Raw genomic sequence first — 24,923 nt, forward strand, 5'->3', positions numbered from 1 at the left:
GTGGATATGGTTAGGATTAGACCTGGATTAGACGTTTAGAGGTTAGGTTTAGGGGTTGGGGTTGGCGTCGTGCACTGGAAAAAGCAGATCTACAATACAAGCCCACAGCTTGTACAGTAGATCCGCTATTTTCGACTTGGGTTATGGTTAAAAGTGGCCAAAAATGATAAAACAAAATCACCGTCCTAAAATGTTGATGTCCTCACAAGTTTAGTAATACAAGTGTGTGTGTGTGTGTGTGTGTGTGTGTGTGTGTGTGTGTGTGTGTGTGTGTGTGTGTGTGTGTGTGTGTCAGGTTTGTGTCTGGTGGAGCGTTACTTCAGTGCGGTCAGCAACAGGAGAACCTCGTCCAGACGAGTGGAGGAGCTCTCCTACCCAGACAGGGAGAGGGAAACCCGGGGCCCTGGGCCCTTCTATTTCTTCGGGGGAGCCAACGGGGTCGAAATGTGAGTACAAGTCCAAAACACTCTTTTTTTGCAATATATGTTTTGCCTGATATTATTTCAAACAATACAGATGATCACTTCCTAATACAATGCCTGAATTGAATACTTAGTTTCGGCATGTAAAACTAATAGCTGTATAACTTATAGCAAATAGCTAATAACTTAACTACGTTCAGCATGTCACCCCTATTTTGGGCATGTCATTATAGGGGAACATTTTCAAAAATGTTCAAAAATGTTAAAGAAATGTCAAAAAGTCTCAACAAATTTCAAACATTTTCAGAAATGTGCAAAAATAGCAGCTCTACAGGTAGATTGGCTATTTTCTCTATTTTTGACATTTCATAAATTATGTTTCAAATGACGGACCATTTATTTCAGCTAAACTGCATGATCTCATGACCTGTGGATAACAGTATGAGGTAAGAGTAGAAGTGTGATGGATTTTCTCTGGGTCTAGAGTGAGCGATTATTGCGAGAGCAAAGGATGGAGGCGGACCTACGACATGCGCAGGGAGGATTTCAAGCTGAAGTGGTGCGAGACCAAGTCTCCAGCCAACTACTACAGCTTCAGAGAAGGTAAGCAGTCATTGGTGATGTGAGATGACACCAAACACACTTTGTGGTAATTCTATACATTACACTCCCTTATAGTAATTACAGCACACTGCTTTTCCCGCACATAAAACTGGGACACCTCACACCTGGTATTTTTTGTTATACTGTACACTATCATCATTGTTGCTGGGTGAACGCTAGCTCTGGTCCATAGCGCTAGGAGTTCTCCTTAACGCTATGTGACTCTTCGGGCATTTCTTTCATATCGCCGGTAGCGATGGATAGCAAGTTACTAGGTGTGATATTTATGAACAAAGCACCAATGATGTGCTAATGATGCATGCATGCGCACGCACGCACGCACGCACGCACGCACACACACACACACACACACACACACACACACACACACACACACACACACACACACACACACACACACACACACACACACACACACACACACACACACACACACACACACACACACACACACACACACACACACACACACACACACACACACACAGGCTTGCCTGGCCCCATCGGCGCCATGCCATAAAAATCCAAATTCCATCCATGTTTGCATCCAGGTAAACAGCTGGTGTTCCAGATTCCCAACAACAAGGTTCTGACCACTAAGATCGGTCTTCTCTGCAGTCTTCGGGAGTATGAACGTGTCAGTACCAAAGTCAACCATGGTCAAGGACAGAGGTGAGACAACAAATCCACACAATTGGTACAGCTCTCTTCTAGTGGGGTTGACAACATTTTTAAATCCATTCTCCAAATGGGTACACTGGTTTCAAAAGGGAGGGATGGACCAATGAACCATTATCTGTCTCTATTGTTACACGTCGTAAGAGAATACTGTGATGTTTTGAATTTCAGTCAGTTCTTTTTCTCTGTTACACACTAATGGCTTCTGGTACTGTGTCCCTTGGCTTCAATAAATAATGTTCACAATGGTAGCAAACATCTTGGGGCAGAATATAGCAACTTTCTGCACACAATGTGACAAGCTTGTGGTGATGTCAGGATATTTCTGGAGCAACGTATTCCTTGGAGCACAGACCTGCTGTTTACTCAGGTTTCAGTGATGTGACCTGCTTGCATGAACTAGCTGTAGGCGAGCTTATACTGAAGGAAGCAATATGGTAGGCTAAAGTGCATGTTGACAGCAGATACTAGAATCAAATTACTGTTCTAATTCACGTAAACTTTTCACTTGAAAATGATTTACTACGACTGCGTGATTTTGAAATTCTTTACATGATGAACTTGTCTTAACAACTCAACCCTGAAGCACCAAAGGAACATCACATTTTCACCTACAGTAATATCTGGATTATAAATTAAACTCTAACTTTAATTAAAATTTGCCTAATAGCCTAATAAGGAATAATTATGTTTTTTATTTTTTTTGTATTTAATATCCTACATCCCATGGTTCTTTAAAAAAAAAATCTCACATGACACGTTGTGGGAGCTGCTTGCCACCCTGTATTTTCTATTTTATCTTTTAAATGACGCCTCTGGTTTCAAAACAGTTACAGATGAGAGGAAACCCACACAGGTGTGATTGTTCTACATTATTCATGTCCTCCATTCATGGCGGACATGGCCTGCAACTATTTATTATTTTCTTAGCAAGTATTCTATCTATCTATTCTATCTATCTATCTACGTTTTTGTGTTTTTTTTTAATATATATATATAATTATATCAACGAATCAATTAACTAAAGCGTTATTTTATGCTTTGTCGCACTACCGTATCGTGCAAACATTTTGAAAATAGCAGATCAACAAGCTTCCAAAGTGTCGCAATGCGTCGCTTATATATCGGCTATTTTCACTAGTTATCAAATTCTACACAATTTTTAAACCTTTTGCCTATAATTATGTTATGAAATGATTGATTATTGCTTATTTTTGATTAAATCGATTAGTTTGATTAACTATTGCCCCCTTACATTATTCATGGCCTCTAGGATAATTCCCTATTATGTGCTGTGTAGTAGGAGACTGAGAATGGAGGATTTCTTTCCTGCAACATTCCGTTTGGACGTGAAGGACGAGAGAGAGGTTTTCTTTGCCCAACAGGAAGGTAAAAAATTGTGACACAGTGCTGCACAATAGCATGCTGATGCTATCACACTGGTTAAACTAGATTCTTGTTTTGTGAGGGGGGCGTTCGTGGGAAAAGTTAGCAAGAACTCGTTCCAGTCGTTGATTTTGCAAAGAGAAGAGAAATGATGGAATTTGCCTGGTGATGTAAATATGGCTGCAACTATCGATAATATTCTTTGCGATAACTTTTCCGATTGATAGAGAAATCGAGAAGTGTGTTTTTTTTAATCAACAAATTGGCGCAAAAATGTTGAATTGACTTTTCTATAATTGTATAAATCGATTAATATGATTAACCATGTAATAACAAATGTATGCTTTAAAAAAAAAGTCATATTTCAATTGTATTAGTTCTATTAAAGTCGATTATCGATTATTTTGTATAATCCATTAAATCAAATAGTTTGATTAACTGCTCCACTCTTACTGTAGATGATGATAAGTCGATAGCAACCTTGCTGAGTGTTTCATCGAGGGGTTAATGCACTTCACCTCCCATAAGGCCATGGGAAACTCACCAGCGGAACATGTTGTTGCCATAGCGACCAGTCAGAAGAGGGCAGGGCTGAGACACACAAAGGGAAATGTTCAACAGGCTCCCAGGCCTGTACAGTACGTTGCCATTGGACTGTACAAAACTCACTCCAGTGGCCAAGCTTGTAGCTTGCAGTGGTGGAAGAATTACTCTGATTTTTTACTTAATTAAAAGTATCAAAACCACAGTATAGAAATACTCTGTTACAAGTAAAACATTTACAGTACTAAAGTAAAAGTACATATTATGAATGGCCCATTTCACTTTTCATCACCCCCCCCCCCCCCCCCCCACACACACACACACACACACAAAAGCATGTTGTGAACTTGTAGATCAGCTATTTTTGAATATCCCAATTATATAATAGGGCTTAATTAGCTAATGTATGTTTTGTAATAATAATCTAAATCTACAAAGTAAACTCTAGTGAAACTAAAGCTGACAAATAATTGTAGTGGAGTAAAGAGTACATTTTGACTCTGTAGTGGAGTAAAGGTAAAGTATCAAGAAATGGAAGTACTCGAGTGAAATATACCAATGTAATAAAAGTAACGTAAAATTGTACTTAAGCATACTACTTGAGTAAAGGTACTTTGTTACTTTCCACCACTGTGGACTGTACAACACTCACTCAAGTGGCCATGCTTGTAGCGTGGGCACAAGGACTGGTTCAGCCACAATGCAACACTGAACCATACAGTTCGGTCTGCGTGTTGTTCACTGAGGCCCGAAACCCTCAGCATTATGTCAATATGAGGTGCAGTAATGACGAACATATGGTTATCTGAAAGTCAAGACAAACACACAGTCACCTTTCATCTCTGGGAGATGAATGAATCTGTGGAACATGTACAGGACAGGACGGTTCAGTCTCAGATAGAGCTTACCTGAACAGATCAGAGGATGTTTTGCAGACTTTGCTGCCCTCCCTCTCCCGGGTGGTGTAAATGTAGGGGGTGCCGGGGCTGTGCTATTGCCATGCACTGCATAGCATGTTAAATTTTGAAAATGCCACGCAACTTTATGGGGGTCCAATTAACTTCCAATAATCATATCTAGAATAGTCTCTCTCTCGAGACAGACTGTTGCCTCACACAATTCAAATGCTTCCATCGTACATCAAAAGCTCTTAAATAAACAGTTCAAGCATGTTAAGCGTAAGTCCGCCTTCCCTCCACTTCCGTTTCATCTTTGCAGTCGCGTAAATAATTCTTACTGTAAATCAAATTATATATAGCATAGATAGCTTGCTGCTTAGCAGAAAAATGGAAATTCAAAAATATGTTTTAAAATATTTTTTTGTGAACGGAAATGTTAACGTTCTTTGTACCACTTTCTGGGGGTGTAATTACAGACTCTAAATAGCATTCAAAGATTGTGGAATAGTTGTCTGGTTTGAGAGATTATAACTAGACAATATTGTACGGATGGCTCTCATCAATTCTTACACCCCGGCCCCTGGGGCAGACTAACTGTACTATACCGCTCTGCCTGGTTGCTAGGTGCGAGCAACAAGGAGACACACATGTGGATATGTAAGCCCACGGGTCTGAACCAGGGGAGAGGCATCTTCCTCCTGAGAAGCCAGAAGGACATCACCACCCTCAGACTAATGCTACAGGATCTGGAGGACAGCCAACAATACAAGATGCACTTCCGCCCGCCTCAGGCACGCATTGTGCAACAGTGAGCAAACACAATTCTTCAAATTCCAAACTATTCCTTTACATTCGAGCATTCCACGCAAATGATTCCATGCAAATGAAACCAAATACCAAATGGACCCTTTTGGTTCCATGTGTACATTCTCAAGAGATAAATGAACACTGAGGATTTTTCAGAGTAGAAAGTTATAAAAAACAAATGGCGGTCTGTGGCCTCATGCATATCAAACTGAGGGCCCTTGAATTTAAAAGGGTTGCCTAACAACAAATGTTTCCTCTTGCCCACACAGGTACATCCAGAACCCGCTGCTCCTGAAGGGGCGAAAGTTTGACGTGCGCTCCTATCTGATGATTGCCTGCACTGCGCCTTACATGGTCTTCTTTCGCCACGGCTATGTACGACTGACCTGTGATAGCTACGACCCCAACTCTAACAATCTGTCTGCCCATCTGACAAACCAGGTAGATTTTAACGCACAGCAGCATAACTGGAACTGATTTTAAATGATAAGTTTTCCACAGAGATGTCAAGAAGACTGCAGAGCTACAGTATTAGATCACTATTTTGCAATCAAACAGCTGATGGAAAGATCTACATCAGCGATTCCCAACCTCCCAACCTGTGGGGCGAGGCTCACTGAGGATATTGTGTAAGTGGAAACCCAAATAATTTTATATTCAATAATATAACAAAAAAATAATATAAAATGGTATTTTTTCTTTAAAACCTTGAAAATGTTGTTTTCATTGTGAGTAAGAACTTCGTTGGTTCCATTAATCCAAGCCGGAGCACAATCAATTGATTGATCCTTATAATAAATGCTCTGAAAATGCACATGGCCCACTCTGACCACTTAACAAGGCTGCCGTGTTAAGTGGTCAGATGGGTGGTCCGCAAACGCTTTTGAGATTTTCAAGTGGGCCCTGATCCAGAAAAGGTTGGGAACCGGTGATCTACACATCATCTGACAGAAATTGCAGCACGGGCTGATAGTCTTACCTGATCGTCTAAAAAGCAGATATATGACTAACTGTTAAAGGAGGAGTTCACCCAAAAAATTGCTTATTTTCTATCAATTGCACACCCCATGAAGCCTTGAATTCATGGATTTGTTTTTGTTTTTGTCACATTCTTAAGCCAATAATTTGATGACTGGGTGTATTTCCGGTAGGAGACACAAATAATCTACTTTGTGTCTCCTACCAGATACATTTGCCGATAGGAGACAGGAATCAAATTATTAGCGTAGGAATGCGACAAAAACTTTTTAAAAATCATGAATTCAAGGCTTCATGTGGTGTGCAATTGATAGAAAATAAGTAATTATTTGGGTGAACTACTCCTTTAAGGCCTGTTCTGTCTTTGAGGAAGTACAGTATCTCTGAATTTCAACTTTTAATGACCTCATGAACTGGGAAAGTGATATCTCTTCATGATATATGCCTTGATATTACAAGGGAATATAACTGATTGAATACAGCTGAACATCGGATTGTACTGGGCTGGTGACAGTGCTGCACAACAATGGAAAGAGGAAGAAGTGATGAAGTCATTTCTTCTTCTTGTATTTCACTGGAAACTAGGCCGGTTATGTTTCCTTTTTTGAAAAGTCTAGCATGCTATTCTGAAGTGAGGACTTACTGTAAGTTTCCTTGAAACTAACTCCAGTACAGGCCAATGTTCCAAGCTACCTGGATGAGTGGTTTTCCAAGTGGGAGCGGCAATATATATATATATATATATATATATATATATATATATCAGTATATGTTTAAGCGTTTAACTTTCACAATATACACATGACATAATAACGTTTGGCCTATATCACCGCCCTGAAGTATTTTATCTTTACTAACGTTGCTCAACTAAAAACTTCCACTTCCAACTAATGCCATAATGCGTCCTTTAATGTGTTTATTAGTGATGACAACCCATAACCAAGGCCACAAGAATGGGAAATTATGGAAAAGCTCATTTGATTTAGCATCCAGAGTGATTATGTGAAGATGACCTTTTCTCATTCAGGAATGCTATGCATGCACAGCTATGATCTTCAGAAAAAAAAGAGCGGAAAAAACTACTACTACTATTATTGTTATTATTAATAATAATGATAGTAGAAATAATAATAATAATAATAATTGTGGTACCATTAGTTGTTGGGGTAATGCCAAGTACATTTGCACATACCTGTCATTCATCCTGTCCATTTACCCAGGCAGCAGTTAGGGGTTAAGTGTCTTTCTCAGGGACATTTCTTCAACAAACAGACTGGTTGAGTTGAGGGTCAAACCAGTGACCTTGCGATTTCCAGATGGCCTCTACAGTGTCAGTCAGTCATCATTTGCCCGCAGTAGCTTCCTGTAATAGGTTGGCATGACATAACAGATTATAGTTTCTGTCATCACTAGTGTTGTCCATTAACATTTATTGAATGGAAATAGAACATCGTAAATCCTTAAAAATTGGTTTATTTCACTCCAAGATATTTTTCTTAATCATGTACATTTTATGTAGACTACATATCTGTCATCTCACTGCTTAAGTCATTGTAACCATCCGCCTTATGTATATCATGGACTTTATTTTATGTCATTTCACATGGCCCCAACATTGATATCTGACTTGTTTTTCTGTTTCTTTCTTCCCCTATCACTTTTCACCTTTCTTGAAACTGCAATGCTGGAGCTTGTATGGCGACGAATTTCTCCCAAATGTTTACACCTGTTAACCTAGCTGTGATGTAGGCTATTACATAAAGTTGAGTTGAGTAGTTGAGTAGAAGGGGAATGAAACCCCAGGCTGATTTTTTAGTTTTCCAGTTTGGTTAAAAACTACAGCTGATTAAAAACATGGCAGACTAGTATAAGCAACGCAGCTGCAGCAAACAAATAAAGAGTGTGTTAGATGTTCATAGTGTCCAGAGCATGCATGGTCCAGAGCCAAGGGCATGCAAAAGTGCAAGCATGGTAGAAATAGCTCTGGTCCAGAGCGTAGATAGACCCAGGCCAGATCCTGTTGTAGACAGTATTGATAGTGATACTCACTGCAATCTTAACACACCCATTATTAATTTGATTAGCTGCAGCTGTGTTGCTTACGTCAGCGCATCACTGTGTTTAGTCCAGTGCCATCTAGGCTCTGGTTTAGTCTAATGCAGCCTGCCATGTTTTTCACCTTGCTGCAGTTTTCAAGCTTAAGTGGAAAACAAACTACAAAATACTCCGTTGAGTCGAAGACAAACTAAAAATGATTATTATTATATATATTATATATTAAGTATGCAGGTTTTGCCATTTGACAGTGTTTACCTCGATCCTTTCCATTTTCTCTTCAAAGCATACATATTAATGAGCATGCACGCGCGGCCACTCTCCACAATTGTTCCCCCTCTCTCCGTGTGGAAAGCCTGGAGTGGTGACGCGACTGTTTAGTTCCATTTGTGGAGTGGAGTAGAAGTAAAAGTATTGCAACTTGGAAATACCCCAGCAAGTAAAGTAAATATACTTAGTTACTTTACACCACTGGGTTGGTTATGGTTCCACCACAATGGCTCAGCTCTTCCTCATCTGTCTGTGTGTCTCTTGCGCCCCCCGCTGGCTCTCTATAGTGCATGCAGAAGAAGCATCCTCTGTACAGCTTGGTGAAGGAGGACACAGTGTGGTCCATGGAGACTTTCAACACCTACATCAACGACAGCTTCAGGGCTGCCAAAGGCCTGCCACTGGACTGGGTGATGGGTGCCTTTGCAGTGAGTGTACTTGTGTATTGTGCTTAACCCTTTGGGGACCAGTTAGTATTGTATAATGAGTGTTGCTTATTAAAATACTTATTGGTTTTGTTGATCGGTTCATTTGTATTAATTTAACTCAGTGAATGTGGTCTCAGAGTCACAGATTTTACTGTGTGTGTGCATCAACACCATAATATTTAACAATTTGATTAAATGATCTAAATATATTATTATTATTATTACTATTGTTATTATTATTATTATTATTATTATTACACTTATTATTAGTATCAGTATCATTAGTAATATTATTATTATTATCATTTCATATAATTGGTTTAGTGATGTCTCATGTAAAAATGTCTATGTGCACACCAAAATGGGAATTTTTGTGTGAAAAAAAAAACATTTGCCTGTACTTCATTACCTTATTTTACCATCATTTTATTACCTAAATTAATTGCATAGATTAATTGTATAATGAAAATAAATTAACAGATGAATCAATTGTGAAAATAGTGGTTAGTTGCCACTTGCCACCCTACGTTTGATTGATACATTGATCTAACACAGCTTACAGTACAATGAGAGAGAGCAAATGTTTAAAAATGTTTTACATGAGAGCGGTCCCATTCAGAATGCATGCCCTAACCCCCTGGCAGTGGTAGATCCATACTCATCATACCCACTGAGCAACAGTATATAGAGGCTATAATATGTTTTTGGTTAAATTATTTGTTTCTTTCTCTCTGTCATCAGAAGCGCATGCAGCAGATTATGACCCAGTGTTTTCTCGCGGTCAAATCCAAGCTGGACCGCAGACTGGGCATATTTGACCTGTTTGGCTGTGATTTTATGATTGATGAGGAATTCAAGGTAGGCTATCAAAACTTATATTTGTATATTTATTTAATTAAAATACATCTAGCTTACCGGAGTAAACTTTTGTCCAAAAGTGTGTTTGTGTGTCTACCTTTCTGGTTGACCAAGATTATCTTCATCTACCCTGAAAAGGTCTGGTTATTGGAGATGAACTGTAACCCAGCTCTCCACACTAACTGTAGGGTCCTGAAGGAAGTGATACCTGATGCTGTTGTGGAGACTTTGGGTGAGTGCATAACTTGGTGCTATTATCAAATCAAATTCAATCTACTTATTTTAAAATAAGTAAATTGAATGTGATTTGAACTCCTGCTGAAAAGAATGCAATGAGAGATAATGTAACTATTTAAGAATATTCATAGAACACAGTTACTTTAGAGCACTTTATAATAGCTTTTTTTATTTATTTGACACTATTCACTTTTTGTGTGGTATACTCATAATACAAATTTGATTTGCTCATTTGTCAAATAGCACTGAATTGATAGCCTAAGGTGTGACACCACTGACCCTGCTTGCTCTTAGAAATTCATTTTCCCCATTCCTTTCATCTTCATTAGATCTTACCCTTGAGATCTTCAACAAGTCTCGCAGAGGACAGCAAATCCTACCCTTGGCCAGGCAGAGGGAGTTTGTGCTTCTGTTCAATGGGGAATCTCCCCCAGCTTCTGCTTTGCCCTGCCACAAGAGGAGAAAAGGTCGAAAGAAATTGAAGCGAGTGTCTGAACTGAAAGCCAACAAGAAGACGTCAAACTCTGCACCAGTAAAGTGTACCCGGAGGAAATCAAGAGAAAGGAGCAAAATGACATCAACAGCTTCCTCTGAAACTTGTGTGAGTCAGTTGGCGACTGCTAGTGCAGAAGACAGTTCAAATCCTGACTGCCCCGCTGCTATTTCAACCTCCCCCATCCATCATTGTGTTCCATCAAATGAACACCTATCAATGCAGGCACTTCGAGATTCATCCGCTAGCCCGTTGGTTTCCCCAAAACCACATCTTGTAGCTAAACCTGTAGAGCCCCCCAAACACCACCTGCGTTTCCACAAGTCACATTCTCAGCCCCGGGCTGGACTCAAGCTCAGCAAATGCACCTGGCCTCACCACTCAGGGCCCCCAGTCCACCTCGCTCCAGAAGATGAGTGATGTCACGTCGCTTTCAACACCGTCTCTGAGCGAGGTGACGCGAGTCTCCTCTCGCTACTCACTGTGCCGCACAACACGTTCTGTGTGGATGGAGAGTCATGAAAACAGACCAGGACCTGATACACAGGAGTGTGGAGAAGATGCAAAGAACACAGGGATCAATGTGAAAGACAAACTGAAACCATAATGCCTCATATGCAAAAATCCAATATCTGCAATCTAGTTCTAGCATAGAACTGGTTACTGTGTTCAATCTGGACAAATATCAGGGAGTGGTTGAGAAAACAACATGTTTGTGTGATGTGTTATAAGTATAATAAAGTGTAATCTCTCTTAATAATGATTATACTTTGTTGGTATTGCATTGATGATGAATCTATCAAACATTTCTCTGCTGTAAAAGTATCTCCACAGTATCTCCAATTCTTAGTGGTACAATGAATAGTGAAAATAGCAGATATACAAGCTTGTAGCTGCTATTTTCGCTATTTACGAAAATTCAGAAATTGTTTTACTTGTCTTTGTTTTAAAATGTTTCGCCTACAGTGACATGCCCAAAATGGGGATGCCAGATGGATAGTGGTTACAAATAAAGTCATGTCTGAAAATGAAAATTACATTTTCAACAAATCTATAAATGTAGGCTACTCTCTTTTAACACCGGATGTAGCATGATTTCTTTTTCTGCAGCTGCAAATGGAGCAATGAAAAGACAACCACAAACCACACCATACAGCAGGGTTTGATAGCGTCTGTAGCTATAGGCGAGAGACTTTGTGGTTCACGCTTCACATGACAGAAACAGATCAAATGGCCCGTGGACTCTCCTCCTGCCTCAAATAAGATTCCATACAAATGATGAATACACAGACATGACATCGTGCACTCATACTTTACACCCACGCAACACATTGCTCTAGCTCCTAACCACCAACATTAACACAAGGTACAATTGTGCCGTGGTGGTTATGGCTTGCTGTTATGACTGCAACCCCTTGCCTCATGGTTTCATAACAGCTTGTTACTTTGCTTGACAGTCCACGTTCAGGTTCTGCACATGTAAACACAGGCATTACACTTCCAGCGTTTTGCCTACATGGTCAGGTCTTTCCCAACGGCTCTGCGTTCAGTTGCTTCACCCGTAACGTTGCCTCCAAAGACAGGCTGACAACATCAGGAGGATTGATTGAAAAACATGAGGGGAATGACTGACTGCTCAGTGGCTTAATCGTTCTCTGATTGCAATTGTTCAACCCTGTTACCATGACATTGAGGTCAACTGTGTCTGATAGTCAGTGACCACAAAGCTTGTCTCCTGACAGAAGTTAAAGTGTCAGCACGTTCGCAGCTCGAGGCTTGTGTTTGAAAAACCCAAGTGAGGAAGCTGCTTGGTGCCCTGCACTGAGGCAACTAACAGGAAGGAAGAACCAAGCTAGCTTTGACACCTCTCTCTTTCTTGAGCCTCCATGGACATGCTGTATTTGGTGGCGAAAAGGGGAAACTAGGGCTTAGCTTCAACCCCCTCCTACTCTGGTGCAGAATATCCTCTTTTGGTACACAATACCAGCCCCCGTCTACACGTCTCTTTGGTGTGGATGAGTCACACTGGACAGATGGTACTCACTGTGTGGAGACTGGAGCTAAAGGTACAGTAGGAGTTGTCCGTCACTGCAACAGCATTGAGGAGTGGACACTTTGGTCATGGGATGTTGCAGTGTGACCCAGAGTCATACTGGGATTGATGAGGTGGGACCTGACGAGATTGAACTCCTGGAACTTTCGGGGGACAATTTAGGGTAAGGAAAATAATGCACTCGTAATGTAATTCAGACAATAGTTAATATATTTATCTTATAAATGTTATATTAACCCATGTTATACAGGGGTTGTTATGTTGGCTTCAGTAGAAAAGGAAGTGGTAAATAGCTGTGACGTGAAAGAGAAGTGTGGTTTAATAACAGCCTGCTTTTGTTTCAACTTTTGTGGCTTTCTATGACATTTGAATTTATAATAGCTGTATCCAAAGCCTACAGTATATGTACCATTGAGCCTTATGCAGCCACTTTTCAAAGTCCACATCTGCATTTTGGTAATTTTGCAGTTTCAAGTGCTTACACAGCTCTTCATCAATATTATATCTAGCCTACATGCTTGTCTTTGTGAGTTTTGGGTTCTGATTTAGTTTTTCAAATTGAAATCCTTCTATTATGAATTTAAAAGATGCAGGGGTGCAACAGTTATTGAAATAGTCCATCTAATCAATTATTAAAAAAATAAAATCGACAATTGATCATCGAATAATTATCAATCCCTATTTTGGGCACAAAGTATCAAATATGGTTAATCGATTCATTGATTTGTCTCGTTGCTGTCTGGCAGAAACCAGCTAACTCCATTTTTCCGCTTTTGCATTTTATTCCATAAATCAGTGCTATTGATCACCCTTTACATCTGTGTGTTGATTAAAAAAATATTGAACCTTTCGGGAGGGGTAACATACATTCACTGTTTTTGTATGCCTTTTGTTATTGACCTGTATGTGAAAATATAAAAAAAAACTTGAAAAAAAAAAAAAAGTGCTTCTGACAAAACCAGCTAACTCCATTGGATCCTCAAACTTTCTGCTAAACCAGCTAAGTCGACCAAAGGAGGGTGGAGTTAGCTGGTTTAGCTGACTCCAGGCTCCACCCCCTTTTGACCTCCAACCTCATTGTGAGCTTGGAGGTCCATTCAGCTGTTCTTATCAATGATGAACAAAACCTCCTAACTCCATCTTTTGTTTTGTTTCTGTCATTTCCTGAAAAATGAACATTTTGGAATTAGCTGGTTGCCGCTGGACAGCAGAGATATATAAACTATTTGAGAAAGCACTCGATTAATTGAAAAAGTAATATAATAATAAAAATCGTTAAGAAAATAATGGATAGTTGTAACCCTAGTAACCAGACAACATCCAGATGATATCCATTGACACCAAACAGCCTAACGAGGCGGGTTGACTAATTAGTCTGTATTTACACAACGTGAATTTAGGAAGTCAGTGATGCAGCACTGATGTGATTAGAAGATTGTCAAAAGACAATGGGTGGTGGCTCAGCCAGTTAATGCACTTACCACATGCTCCATTGGAGTTGCGAGGATCTGGGATTGAATCTCTTTGCCCTCTGTTGCCTGGCTCTATCCGAGGCCGAGCTATCTGAAAAAAGCTGAAAATGGCCAAAAAGTATAATCAAAAGAGAAAAGACCATGGCCTTGCTGCGACTCCTTTTGTACATAAGGAGTTTAACACAGAGATCATGGGTGAGACAAATCCCCCCTAATTTCTGAGACTGGGGATTATCTGAGGCTAATACCTGTCCATATGTGCCTGAACTGTAACAAGGACAGTCTGCCAGCAGCCATACGCACACAGCGCTGACATGGATGCACCTATAAAGCAATCATGATGTATGCTTGATGTACTGTGTATACACATACAGTACAGTGGGCCTACATGCACTCATACACACACATGGTGATGCATACAAAGAGCACAGCCTCATAATAAATTAGTTTACTAATTTGGTTGCAAGTGCAGCATCACCATCTCACCACTGCAACCACCACATGAGCCAGATCTCTGTGTGTGTGCAAAAAAGGTCAGATGGTGCAGGTTTGACTGTGATACACTGACACACAGTAATCTGATTATGTCTGGCTGTCACTATTGTCTGGCAACAGCTAGGGGGTCACATCTTTGGGTAACTGAGTACTAGCCTGGCATGGCCAGACCAATATCACTGCATAGATATTAATAAATGCCTCTGGTGATAAACCCGCCCCATATTTGCATACTGTGCTCTGATTGGTCCCTCACAACTTCGGAGGGAGAGAAATAAAATCTCTATTGAGAGGGGCCAGACCTAATCTGCCAAGGGCACATTTTTTTTCAATGGCAGATTCGTCTGAAACCAGGCTAACTAAGTACTGCAAGCCAAGAAATATGGCAACTGACATTTATAAAATGACAAATGGTTTACTATAAACAATATGGTCAACATAACAGGCAAGGAAACGAGAAATAATAAAGTAGTTACAATGATAAAGGACCTCAATGGAAACGAGCTCTGAAGCTTTATTGTGTTTGATCCTTTTGATTGATATATAAATACTGTGTTTGTTTATGCATTTTGTCAGTAAAGATGTCAACCAATCAATCAATCAATCAATCAATTGACCAATCATTCAATTGACCAATCAACCAACCAACCAATCACTCAATCAAGTAGCTTCCTTTTCAAATCTTTTCCAAACAGTCTACATCCCAGAATTTTATATTTTTATAGTATCTATTTTTATAAATACTTATTATCATATAACTCCTTCCCAAGAACAGTGTTGGTGTAACAAAGAAAAATAAAAGAGGATTATCAACCACAAGTTTTCACAAGTTTCACTTTGGCATTGCCTGGTTGTCCAATCGAGTCATAGAATCTACTTTTGAAGGGACATACAGTAGAAATGCATTCAGTATAGACAACCCTGCTCTAGACATAATTATCATGTCCAATATTTTGTTGTTGCAAGATACATGCAAACAATAACTGCTTGTATCGTTTAGGGTATGGAAACTTGGTGAAAGCAGAATGCAGTTGTCAGTGAGGAATGGAGACGATGAACCACCACCTCAACACCCCTCAGTAAGACATCTTGAACAAAAACAAAAAAAACAATAATAACAAAAAAGATTCTTATCCCCATGGGGAATTTACAGTACTTCTCTACATTTCACCCATCCTATTAGGAGCCACGTGCAGATAGGGGTTCAGTGCCTTGCTCAGGGACACCTCCTAGACACCAAGCCAGGAGGAGCCAGGGATCAAACCGAGGAGCTTCTGGTCCCCAGACGGCCTCTATACCTCCTGAGTCACTGCCGCCTTCAAGAGTTCAAGAGGTCAGTGGAATTGTGTGTGTGTGTGTGTGTGTGTGTGTGTGTGTGTGTGTGTGTGTGTGTGTGTGTGTGTGTGTGTGTGTGTGTGTGCGTGTGCGTGTGCGTGCGTGCGTGCGTGCGTGTGTGAGCGTGTGTGCGTGCGTGTGACGCGTGTGCAAAAGCACGTGCATGCGTGCTTGCTTGCGTGCGAGACAGAGACAGAGACAGAGACAGAGACAGAGACAGAGAGACAGAGAGAGACAGACAGAGACAGACAGAGAGATTGAGTATGCACTCATGGTTTACTGATATGTAGTAAGACAAAAGTCTGTGTATGTGTAAAGTGTCTGTGTGTATTTTTTATACTTAAGACATAAGTAGATGTTCCACCATGTGCCCATGAACCAACCAATTAGAGGAAAACCACAGTTGGTTTCTCAATTTGAGCAAACAAATTAATACATTTGCAATACGGTAATATCAGAGTGTGGCAAGCAGTTGCACTGACTGTGACAGACTGTCTTCAACATCAAAATTTTCCACTCTAAACTGTTATTTGTGTTGAGACGAGTCATGTTCTATATACACACCACAGGAATTTCCATGACACAGGTGAGAGCTATTACATTCTTCATTTTACTGTATGAACCCAAAATAGGCTTAGGGAAGAAATAACACAGTAGCCAAAGGAAAACAGTTATTCTACAGTACTTGGGAAAATGGGAATGTCAGGGTTGTTGGATTGATTTCAACTGTAATGGTTGTTTGTGTATGTGTCAAAACAAGGGAACTGTAATGGTTGTATGTGTATGTGTCATAAAACAAGGGAACTGCCGTCAAGTCAAGTCTTATATTGGGTGTCCAACTAACACGAACATATCAAAATATGCAATCGGCACTTGCAAATAAGTAACAGTTTTAATTATGCAATAATTAGTAATAGTAATAGTTGCGACTTGCGAGTGCTGATGACTTCCTTTGCAATTTTCGTGTGTACTGTATACAGTATGTATTGCACCTGTCTGTCTGTCTGTCTGTCTGTCTGTCTGTCTGTCTATTGGGAGGGGAGCTGTCACTGCTGCTACTGCTCTTATAATGATACAAATAAGCCAATAACCTTTCATGACAATCAAAGAGGAAGTATATTGTATCTGCTCTAACAAATTCAGGACAATTCAAGTTCCTCCCAAATACTACTCCTATCTTCTCTGTGTCATGATTCTGGTCAGCATAGCAGGGTGTGACCAGAAGTTTAGGATTTCATGAATTATGCATTTTTCACATCTGCCTCTATAGCGCCACCAGGAGGCCGACTTATGTAAAACATTTTTTTACATTACTCCTTCAGATTGTATCCAAATTTCACGCAAATCGGTACACAATACACATGATCTCTATAGTGATGTGATCAGGAGGCCGTTTTGAACAAAATGCATCAAATCATGAATGCAGGGTCCAATGTGGTGAAACTTTGCACGCACATTTGCATTACGTTGAGGAACAAATGCCACCCTTTTAACATTGCCCTATTATAGCGCCATCAGGAGGCCTATTTGTTTTATATTTACTCCTACAGATTTTGTCCAAACATCACGTAAATCGATACACTTTATCTCTAATCATGTGATCAAGATGGATCTGTCTGATTCTTCATATTCCATTAACATTGCTGGCCCACAATAACCTACCTGACCTGGCGGAGACCTGTGCTAGGAGCGCTTTTTCGAGTTCACACTTTGTTGTATGACAAAGTACAAATCAGGCGAATCTAGTTGTACAAAATAATCACTGATATACTGCAATTAACTCCAATACGCAGACTCTTCAGACTTGTGCCAAGCTAATAGTTATTAAAGGATCTACACCATGCATTTAAAAAAATATATATATATTTAATATCATATTGTTTATGTCCCTCAAACGTTTTTCAAAAGGTTTGAGCCTAAGATGTATTCATGTCAATTAACTTCTATCTGGCTTATAAAGCACTTTCACCTGCAATACCGCATTGTCCTTATTTGGCACGTGGCACTATTGAGCAAGTTTGTATGCATGTTATCTCCTGGTTCTGTGTGGAAAAAGTTTTTTGAAATGTCGGAACTGAAGAACGGGAGGGATTTAAAGTAGGTATCGCATGTGACATCACGGACGGGGGCAAATCAGTTGGCCTGTTTTGAAACCATTTTACATTAAACCCCAGATATGCTGTGAAAGCCTGAGTGCTCAAACTGGGGTATCTTTGGAGATAGAAGAGAGGTAGGGGAGACCAAAAACACACAAAAAAAGAAGGAAAAATAAAAATTCATGGTGTTGTTCCTTTAAGATAAGGGCCGGACTGGGACCAAAATTCAGCCCTGGCATTTTGGTCCGGACCGGCCCACCCCCCCCCCATTAATTAAATTGTTGATTATTGATTATTTCTCATAATCCATGCCGTTGCACCCCTACTCTCTCTCTTTTCCCCTCTAGGTGGTACTGTGGGGCAGAAGCATAAGTGAGTTGTATCACAGGATCTACTCGCAGCAGTCTCTCCAGGGCTGGGAGGGCCAGCCTGCACACATGTATGGAGAGATCATCCACTCCTCCTTGGTGTCTGTCTTTAACACCTATACACAGGTTGGGCTTTAACCATTCATTGATGTCTTAGCGATTATTCTCTCAATTACTATTTCGACTAATTGAATAATCGAGAAGCATAGTGTGTTTTAAAATGTAAATACATATACAATATATACAATAAAGAAATGCATATCACAAATCAATTAACTTCTTTAGTGACATTTTATACTATCGTGCAAAGTTGAAAGTATTTGAAATATTTTGGCAATAATGACATGCCCAAAATAGGGATTGATTACCAATCGATTATTGATTATCTTTTATAATCGATTAAATAGATTAGTTTGATTGAACTGTTGAATCCCTATACACAGATAACACAGCAGAACAGATCTTTATTTCTGTTTACTGTATGAACGTAAGTCAGGGAAATGTTCAGATCTCACCAAAGTAATGACACTGTTGAACAGGTAGCTAGGCTACAATTAGCCTTTTACCTAGGGTAGACTGGTCGTCAGAGGTTGCCCGACAACCAACTAGCCAATCACAAGCAGGCTAGACACTTTTACCTACAGGCAGCAATGTTGCTTGATAAAGTTATAGGCAATTCTAAATAGTGAATTCTAAATTAAACCGTATATAATTAATGGTATCTGCACAACATCATAAAGTTGTTCTCAGATATTTTTCCTGCACATAAGAAAAACAGATTTATAATTTCTTACAGTCTTCTTACTCTAGTTTAGACAGGGTGAGGGTGGCAGGTTCAAAAATAATTAATTAAAAAATCATTTGTGTTCCAAAATCTAGTCTGGTCTGTGTAAAGGGATTATGGCCAGTAAAGAAAGCTAGACTAGGATTTCTGTAACAGATTTGATCCGGTGTAGAGGAAAGTTTAACAACAACACTTCTCCAGACAGTGTGCAGGTGTGTCGACTGTCAAAACCATTTCACGTACAGTATGTCACATTTGTTCCCACAGGAAACAAGAGAACACTTCCTGGTCTTGTTCTCTTTCCACTTGTTGCTGCTGTCTCTGGACCACTGTCGCCATGACTTTATTTATGAGGTACTGTACTCTCTGCTCTATCTACTTTAACCACTTAAACCCTATAGACATGGTGCATAAGCCAGGCACATAAAACAAACCATGTCAATTAGATTGGCATAATTGCACGTATACAGTATAGAATAAAATAACATAACAGCTTCTTGACATCCATAAAATCACAGATCTCTTTCCTGACCATGAGACAACATAAGTCGTACTTCTTTGAAATGTTCCTTTTTTTATGTATTCACCAAATACACACACACACACACACAGATGCACACTCACGCGAGCGCACACACACACACACACACACACACACACACACACACACACACACACACACACACACACACACACACACACACACACACACACACACAATTGGCCAGCAAACCTGACAAACAAAACCACAGACAAAAAAAACAAAACATAATCAGATAAAAAATATATAAAATACAAAATTAAAATAAAATAAGTAGAAAAGGGGGAGAAAGTAGAGATAAGATATAGAAGAAGGAGGGGGGGGCTGAGAATTCTTTTAATGAAAGAATTCCATTTATGAATGAAACCCTAGTTGACTGTGGTACTCCAAGGCTCTAAACTACGTCCACTAGTATTTCCCTCTAAATCTCGACACGTTGTAAATCGGCTATTTTGTAGATCGGCTATTTTCGCCAGATGTTTTCCCCACAATAGGGACCAGTCCTTATTGGGTTCTCATACTTTTTTTAGATTCAAATAGAAAAAATATCCTATCTACAAGCTTGGCTAGATCGACTATTTCTGCTATTTGTCGTAGCAGGTCTTGTGGTTAAACAGACCTAAGTGAACCCTTGTGTAGGCTACTTTGTTACATTTAAACATTTAGCTGTGTTGGTCCTGGGAATATTTTTTTAGGCAAGACAACAACAAGAATTATACGAGTTTATGCTAAACAAAAGGGAACCTGGAAATGAATGGAATAGCCACAACAAAAGATACATTCCATGGCTGAATCTGCTGTTGGGGGTATTTCAGGAAGATAAAAGACCTATTGTGCTGCCAAAGACTATACAGTACATCTACATTATGAAAACGTATAGAATGACATACAGGTAGCACTCATAAAGGTGCATTTCAACCACAGCACAGAACTGTATTTTGTGCCTTCAGTGCAACGGATTCACTTAAAGGTGCTTTGGTGTATTTTATTTATTCTTTTAAACAAAAGGTTTATTGTTAAAAAGTTAACGCTCTATATTCTGATACTGTAGTAATCATTGCTATAATAGAGTGTTTGTTCAGTAACAGTTGTCTCCCTATCTCTCCAGCTCTTTAGTAAACAGAAAAGAAAATTCAGGTGGGACACCAATTTCATCCAATCAGGATATTGGATGAGAGAAACCATTTATCAGCTTCAATTTTAGTACCAGTTCCATTTAATCTGCTCTTTTTTGTTTTGTTTCAGCACTTCCAATTACACTTATGAGCTCTCTCTCCTGATTGGATAACCCGCCCCCCCCCCCACCACACACACACACACACACACACACACACACACACACACACACACACACACACACACACACACACACACACACACACACACACACACACACACACACACACACACACACACACACACTTAATGTAATAACGACAATAATGATAATAATGATAATAATACTACTACTAGTAGTTGAAAGTGCTCAAATAAACCAAACAACATACATGGCCTGGTTGGTGTCTGTCACTTGATCTAACTGGGCCTGCATTGATGGTGATGTTTTATTGTTGTTGGGGATTTCCAGTGCAACATATCTATGGCAGCTCACAATGCCACATTGTGAGCTTGTAGATCTGCTATTTTCAAATAGACAAGATATCTGTTTTGTAATGATAATCTGAATCTACAAAGTAACTTGTAACTAAAGCTGTCGAATAATTGTAGTGGAGTAAAAAGTACATTTGCTTCTGAGATGTAGTGGAGTAAAAAAGTATAAAGTATCGAAAAATGGACATATTCAAGTAAAGTAAAAGTACTTGAGTAAATGTATGTAGTTACTTTCCACCCTGATGAGCTTGTCTTATCTCCTCAGGGCATCCTTCCTCTTTCTGGACTGTCCATACAAGCAGTGTCCCTCCCTGACACATCACATTCATCACATATGTTTGAGATCAGCGGTGAGTCACAGGAAATTTGTTTAAGGAAAAATAAGAAACAGTAAAACATTGATTCTCAAACTTTTTCATGTCAAGGGCCAATGTATTTGGCCGCGGACCCCGACCCCCATACAAGATTTGTGTTGTTTAAAAAATCAACCAAATGTTTCAGCGATTTTCACGATTTTTTGAAAATAGCAGATCGCTAAATAGCCGATGTACTGTTATGGGTTAAGCTGATTTTGGTGCAACATTAACACATTTAGCTAGGGGCACCCTGTAAACCCCCCGAGGACCCCACTTTGAGACTTTGAGAGCCACTGTGGTAAAAGACCCCAAAAAAGAGGAAAATGGCAAGATGCTTTAAAATGTTTCTTACTATTTTGTTAAGGTCCAATGGTGGATTCCAAGGTGTTTATTTGTGCCAGTGCTACCGAGTTGAGGACATGGATGGAGTACCTGGAACACAGAAGATACAAGTCAACGGAACAACCCCTCAGTGCCTCCCACTGTGCACTTTCATATCTAGTAATAACAGTATATTAATTGCCAGAATTAAACATGAAAAGTTATTTTTCTGCATTGATATACTCTACTCCTCGTATTTCTGCCGCAGTTACCCTGTGATGAGCATTGGAAAAGAGAGGAGCTGAAAACGTACCTACAAAAAGCTCCAATATGGCAGTGGGAGGGTTCTCCTATTCAGCACATGGGTCAGCCAGGATATGTATCCCTTGTGCACATCATTAATACACAAAGACAGGTAAATGAGGTATTAATACTAAAATACCATTGCTGCACTGTTTGCCAGGAACTTGCCACAAGAGGTTACCTATTGGATGGATAAAAGGTATGGTAAAGTCATGGGTTGCAGCAAGTTTACATTTTTTGCAGTACTATTTGTTTGAATTGGAAATGCTCAGGCTTCCATACTGAATTTTGGGTCGTTAAATAGCCAAAACACAAAACACTTGTGATGCTGTAAAGTGCATGATGAAGAAAAGATATTTGAGTACATTTCAAAATTCAGAGGTCATGAAGCCATTCATTCATCAATTCATTCATATACACAGACAGTTACATAGCCTCATTACAATCAGTTTGCATCATGTTGCGGCTCAACCAATCTGGGAATCCATTGGTTAAACAAATCTGTCTTGAGATATTACGGCTCAACTAAAATCAAAGTCTCAAAACAGGTCTTGTATGTCATACAGTTCGAGTCCGAGTTGAGCTACTCAAGTCGAGGTCCAGTGCAAGTCTTTGCAAGCTATCAAATCCATTACTCAAGTCCAGTACATGTGACTTGAGTCCACACCTCTGTCCCAATGTCAAGCTGCCCTCTATTTGTATTATATGGTGTTATGACAGCACAACACAATGATCGTTGTGACACTGGTGGCTTTGTTGCAGGGAATCCAAGAAAGACTCATGATCCTCTTCCCTCAAGATGTCCTTCTGCTGTCAGTCGACAACAAGCGCCTGAATGTGAGATATGAGGTAGCGTAAAACGACACTATGGGAAAACTCCATGATAATACCTCTGAACACTGACCTATCCACCTGTTATTATTACACAGCGGTTGTTCTTTTGACACATGACATATTACACATTGTCGTTACTCACGCGTACCCACCCATAACACCCATCTGCTCTGGGAAATGAGGCTGAATATGATCTAAATGTAATCCTGTCTTTTGTTAAGCAAACGCATTTGAATCAGGGGAAACTTGTGGTACGAACTGAGGTAGGGGTGAATGTTACATGTGCTTCAGTGTACCATATGGATTAAATGTTCTTATCTCTTTTCAACTGCAATAGGGTAGGTTACCCAGGAAAGGCATCAAAGCCGTGGAGAGGTCCTCAGTTCCCGGACGGCTCCAGTTTGAACTGACAGGTGACTTACATTGTTCTAGTACAGAAACCAGGGTTTCTCAGCTAATCTAAAATCCTGAGTGTTAATTTAAGAATGTACAAATTTTGTTCCATTTGTACACTCTTGAAGTTGAATTAAGACTGAGGACTTTACTTTGTAGAACTAGATGACAGCAAAATGAACTACAGTACAGTACAGTGAAGCATTGTGTACTTTGCTTCAGGTGACCTGGTGGAGCCCCTGCAAGTCTCCTGTACCAGTCCAGAAGACTACCAGAAGTGGATCTTTCATTTACAACAGGTATACGGCTCTCACGTCAATTACTGTCTTACATGTCAGCTTGGAAACATAAAATAAACAGACATTGTTTCGGTTGCATCACTCCGATTTGAGTGATATTCATGTTTTTACTTGAAGAACGTTTTCAGGACCTATGAGGCCGTGAAGTAATTTGCATTCCATGAATGTAGACTCTTTGGAGATATGAAAGTTACATTTATACATGATTCCAAAATTTGAAAACAATGCAAATGTATTTAATGGGTCTGCCTACTATGTGATCCACAGCCTGACAGACACACCCATGTCACAGTGAATCACAGCGCTCCTCCCATCATGCCAAAGCGCCACAGGAATAGAAGGGAATCTCAGGAACCAATGATAACCTCTGTCCACACCAATGGATGGAGCTGACTCATCAATGAATTGCTCTCCTGTATCATTAAATTATAAAACACAAACATGTAGATAGTGTGTACATTAGTTTCTACTGGGACCCAACTACCCAAGTAGTGGGTACCCAACTACAAGATACTGTATTCTCATGAAATCTCAGGCAAGGGGTTCATTTTCAGTCATGTACCCAGAGATACTTAGATTTATGCTCGCTCTGGGAGCCAGGCTAATGAAAATGCACTTATAGCGGGCATACTGTGAGGACAGAACACAATCACGGCCATTGTGAGACCTGAGTCATTGTTTGAAAATGCCAAGCTGTAGGGTCGGTCTGTAAGGGCAATTTCACGCTTTAAGTAGTTGCAGAGAACAAGTTTCACGTGGAATTGAACATTGCATTGTATTGGCATCTGTATTGCAGATGCAGATACTATTATTGCAGAAGACAACCCAAGAGGACAAAATGGTCGATATTGCACATTTTCATTTCTACCTTGATCTCTGATTTCTTTTTAATGGATATAATACAGTAACAACTTTTTTTGTTTTATCAAACAATAAAGAGTTTTTTTAAAATACATTTTATGTGATTGATTGAAAAGTGAAACA

At 39.7% G+C, this 24,923-nt stretch overlaps 2 protein-coding genes across 7 annotated transcripts in view; both read left to right on the forward strand.

Annotated features, from left to right (window-relative positions):
• Positions 1-12,090, forward strand: part of ttll10 (tubulin tyrosine ligase-like family, member 10) — a 31,220-nt gene extending 19,130 nt beyond the window's left edge. For 4 of the 6 annotated variants that reach the window (XM_084070286.1, XM_084070288.1, XM_084070287.1 and 1 more), the window contains 10 exons: positions 296-446; positions 907-1,025; positions 1,598-1,718; positions 3,025-3,113; positions 5,177-5,360; positions 5,629-5,800; positions 8,950-9,090; positions 9,832-9,948; positions 10,087-10,180; positions 10,515-12,090. In XM_084070286.1, the coding sequence (XP_083926412.1) occupies positions 296-446; positions 907-1,025; positions 1,598-1,718; positions 3,025-3,113; positions 5,177-5,360; positions 5,629-5,800; positions 8,950-9,090; positions 9,832-9,948; positions 10,087-10,180; positions 10,515-11,098 (1,772 nt within the window). In that variant the 3' untranslated portion in view covers positions 11,099-12,090. The remainder of the gene's footprint in view (positions 1-295; positions 447-906; positions 1,026-1,597; positions 1,719-3,024; positions 3,114-5,176; positions 5,361-5,628; positions 5,801-8,949; positions 9,091-9,831; positions 9,949-10,086; positions 10,181-10,514) is intronic. The other 2 variants (XM_084070289.1, XM_084070291.1) reach the window with 2 other exon arrangements.
• Positions 12,091-12,282: 192 nt separating this feature from the next.
• On the forward strand, positions 12,283-24,894 carry LOC311054378 (putative pleckstrin homology domain-containing family N member 1). Its single transcript, XM_084070292.1, has 12 exons — positions 12,283-12,894; positions 15,699-15,777; positions 15,882-16,031; positions 18,477-18,623; positions 19,549-19,635; positions 21,699-21,783; positions 22,154-22,290; positions 22,379-22,525; positions 23,176-23,262; positions 23,585-23,660; positions 23,863-23,939; positions 24,207-24,894. The coding sequence occupies exons 1-12, from the start codon at positions 12,800-12,802 to the stop codon at positions 24,330-24,332; spliced, it is 1,293 nt and encodes a 430-aa protein (XP_083926418.1). The 5' UTR covers positions 12,283-12,799; the 3' UTR covers positions 24,333-24,894.
• Positions 24,895-24,923: the final 29 nt, after the last annotated feature.

Source organism: Gymnoscopelus microlampas (assembly GCF_963454915.1).
Source record: "Gymnoscopelus microlampas genome assembly, chromosome: 10".
Classification (NCBI taxonomy): Eukaryota; Metazoa; Chordata; class Actinopteri; order Myctophiformes; family Myctophidae; genus Gymnoscopelus; species Gymnoscopelus microlampas.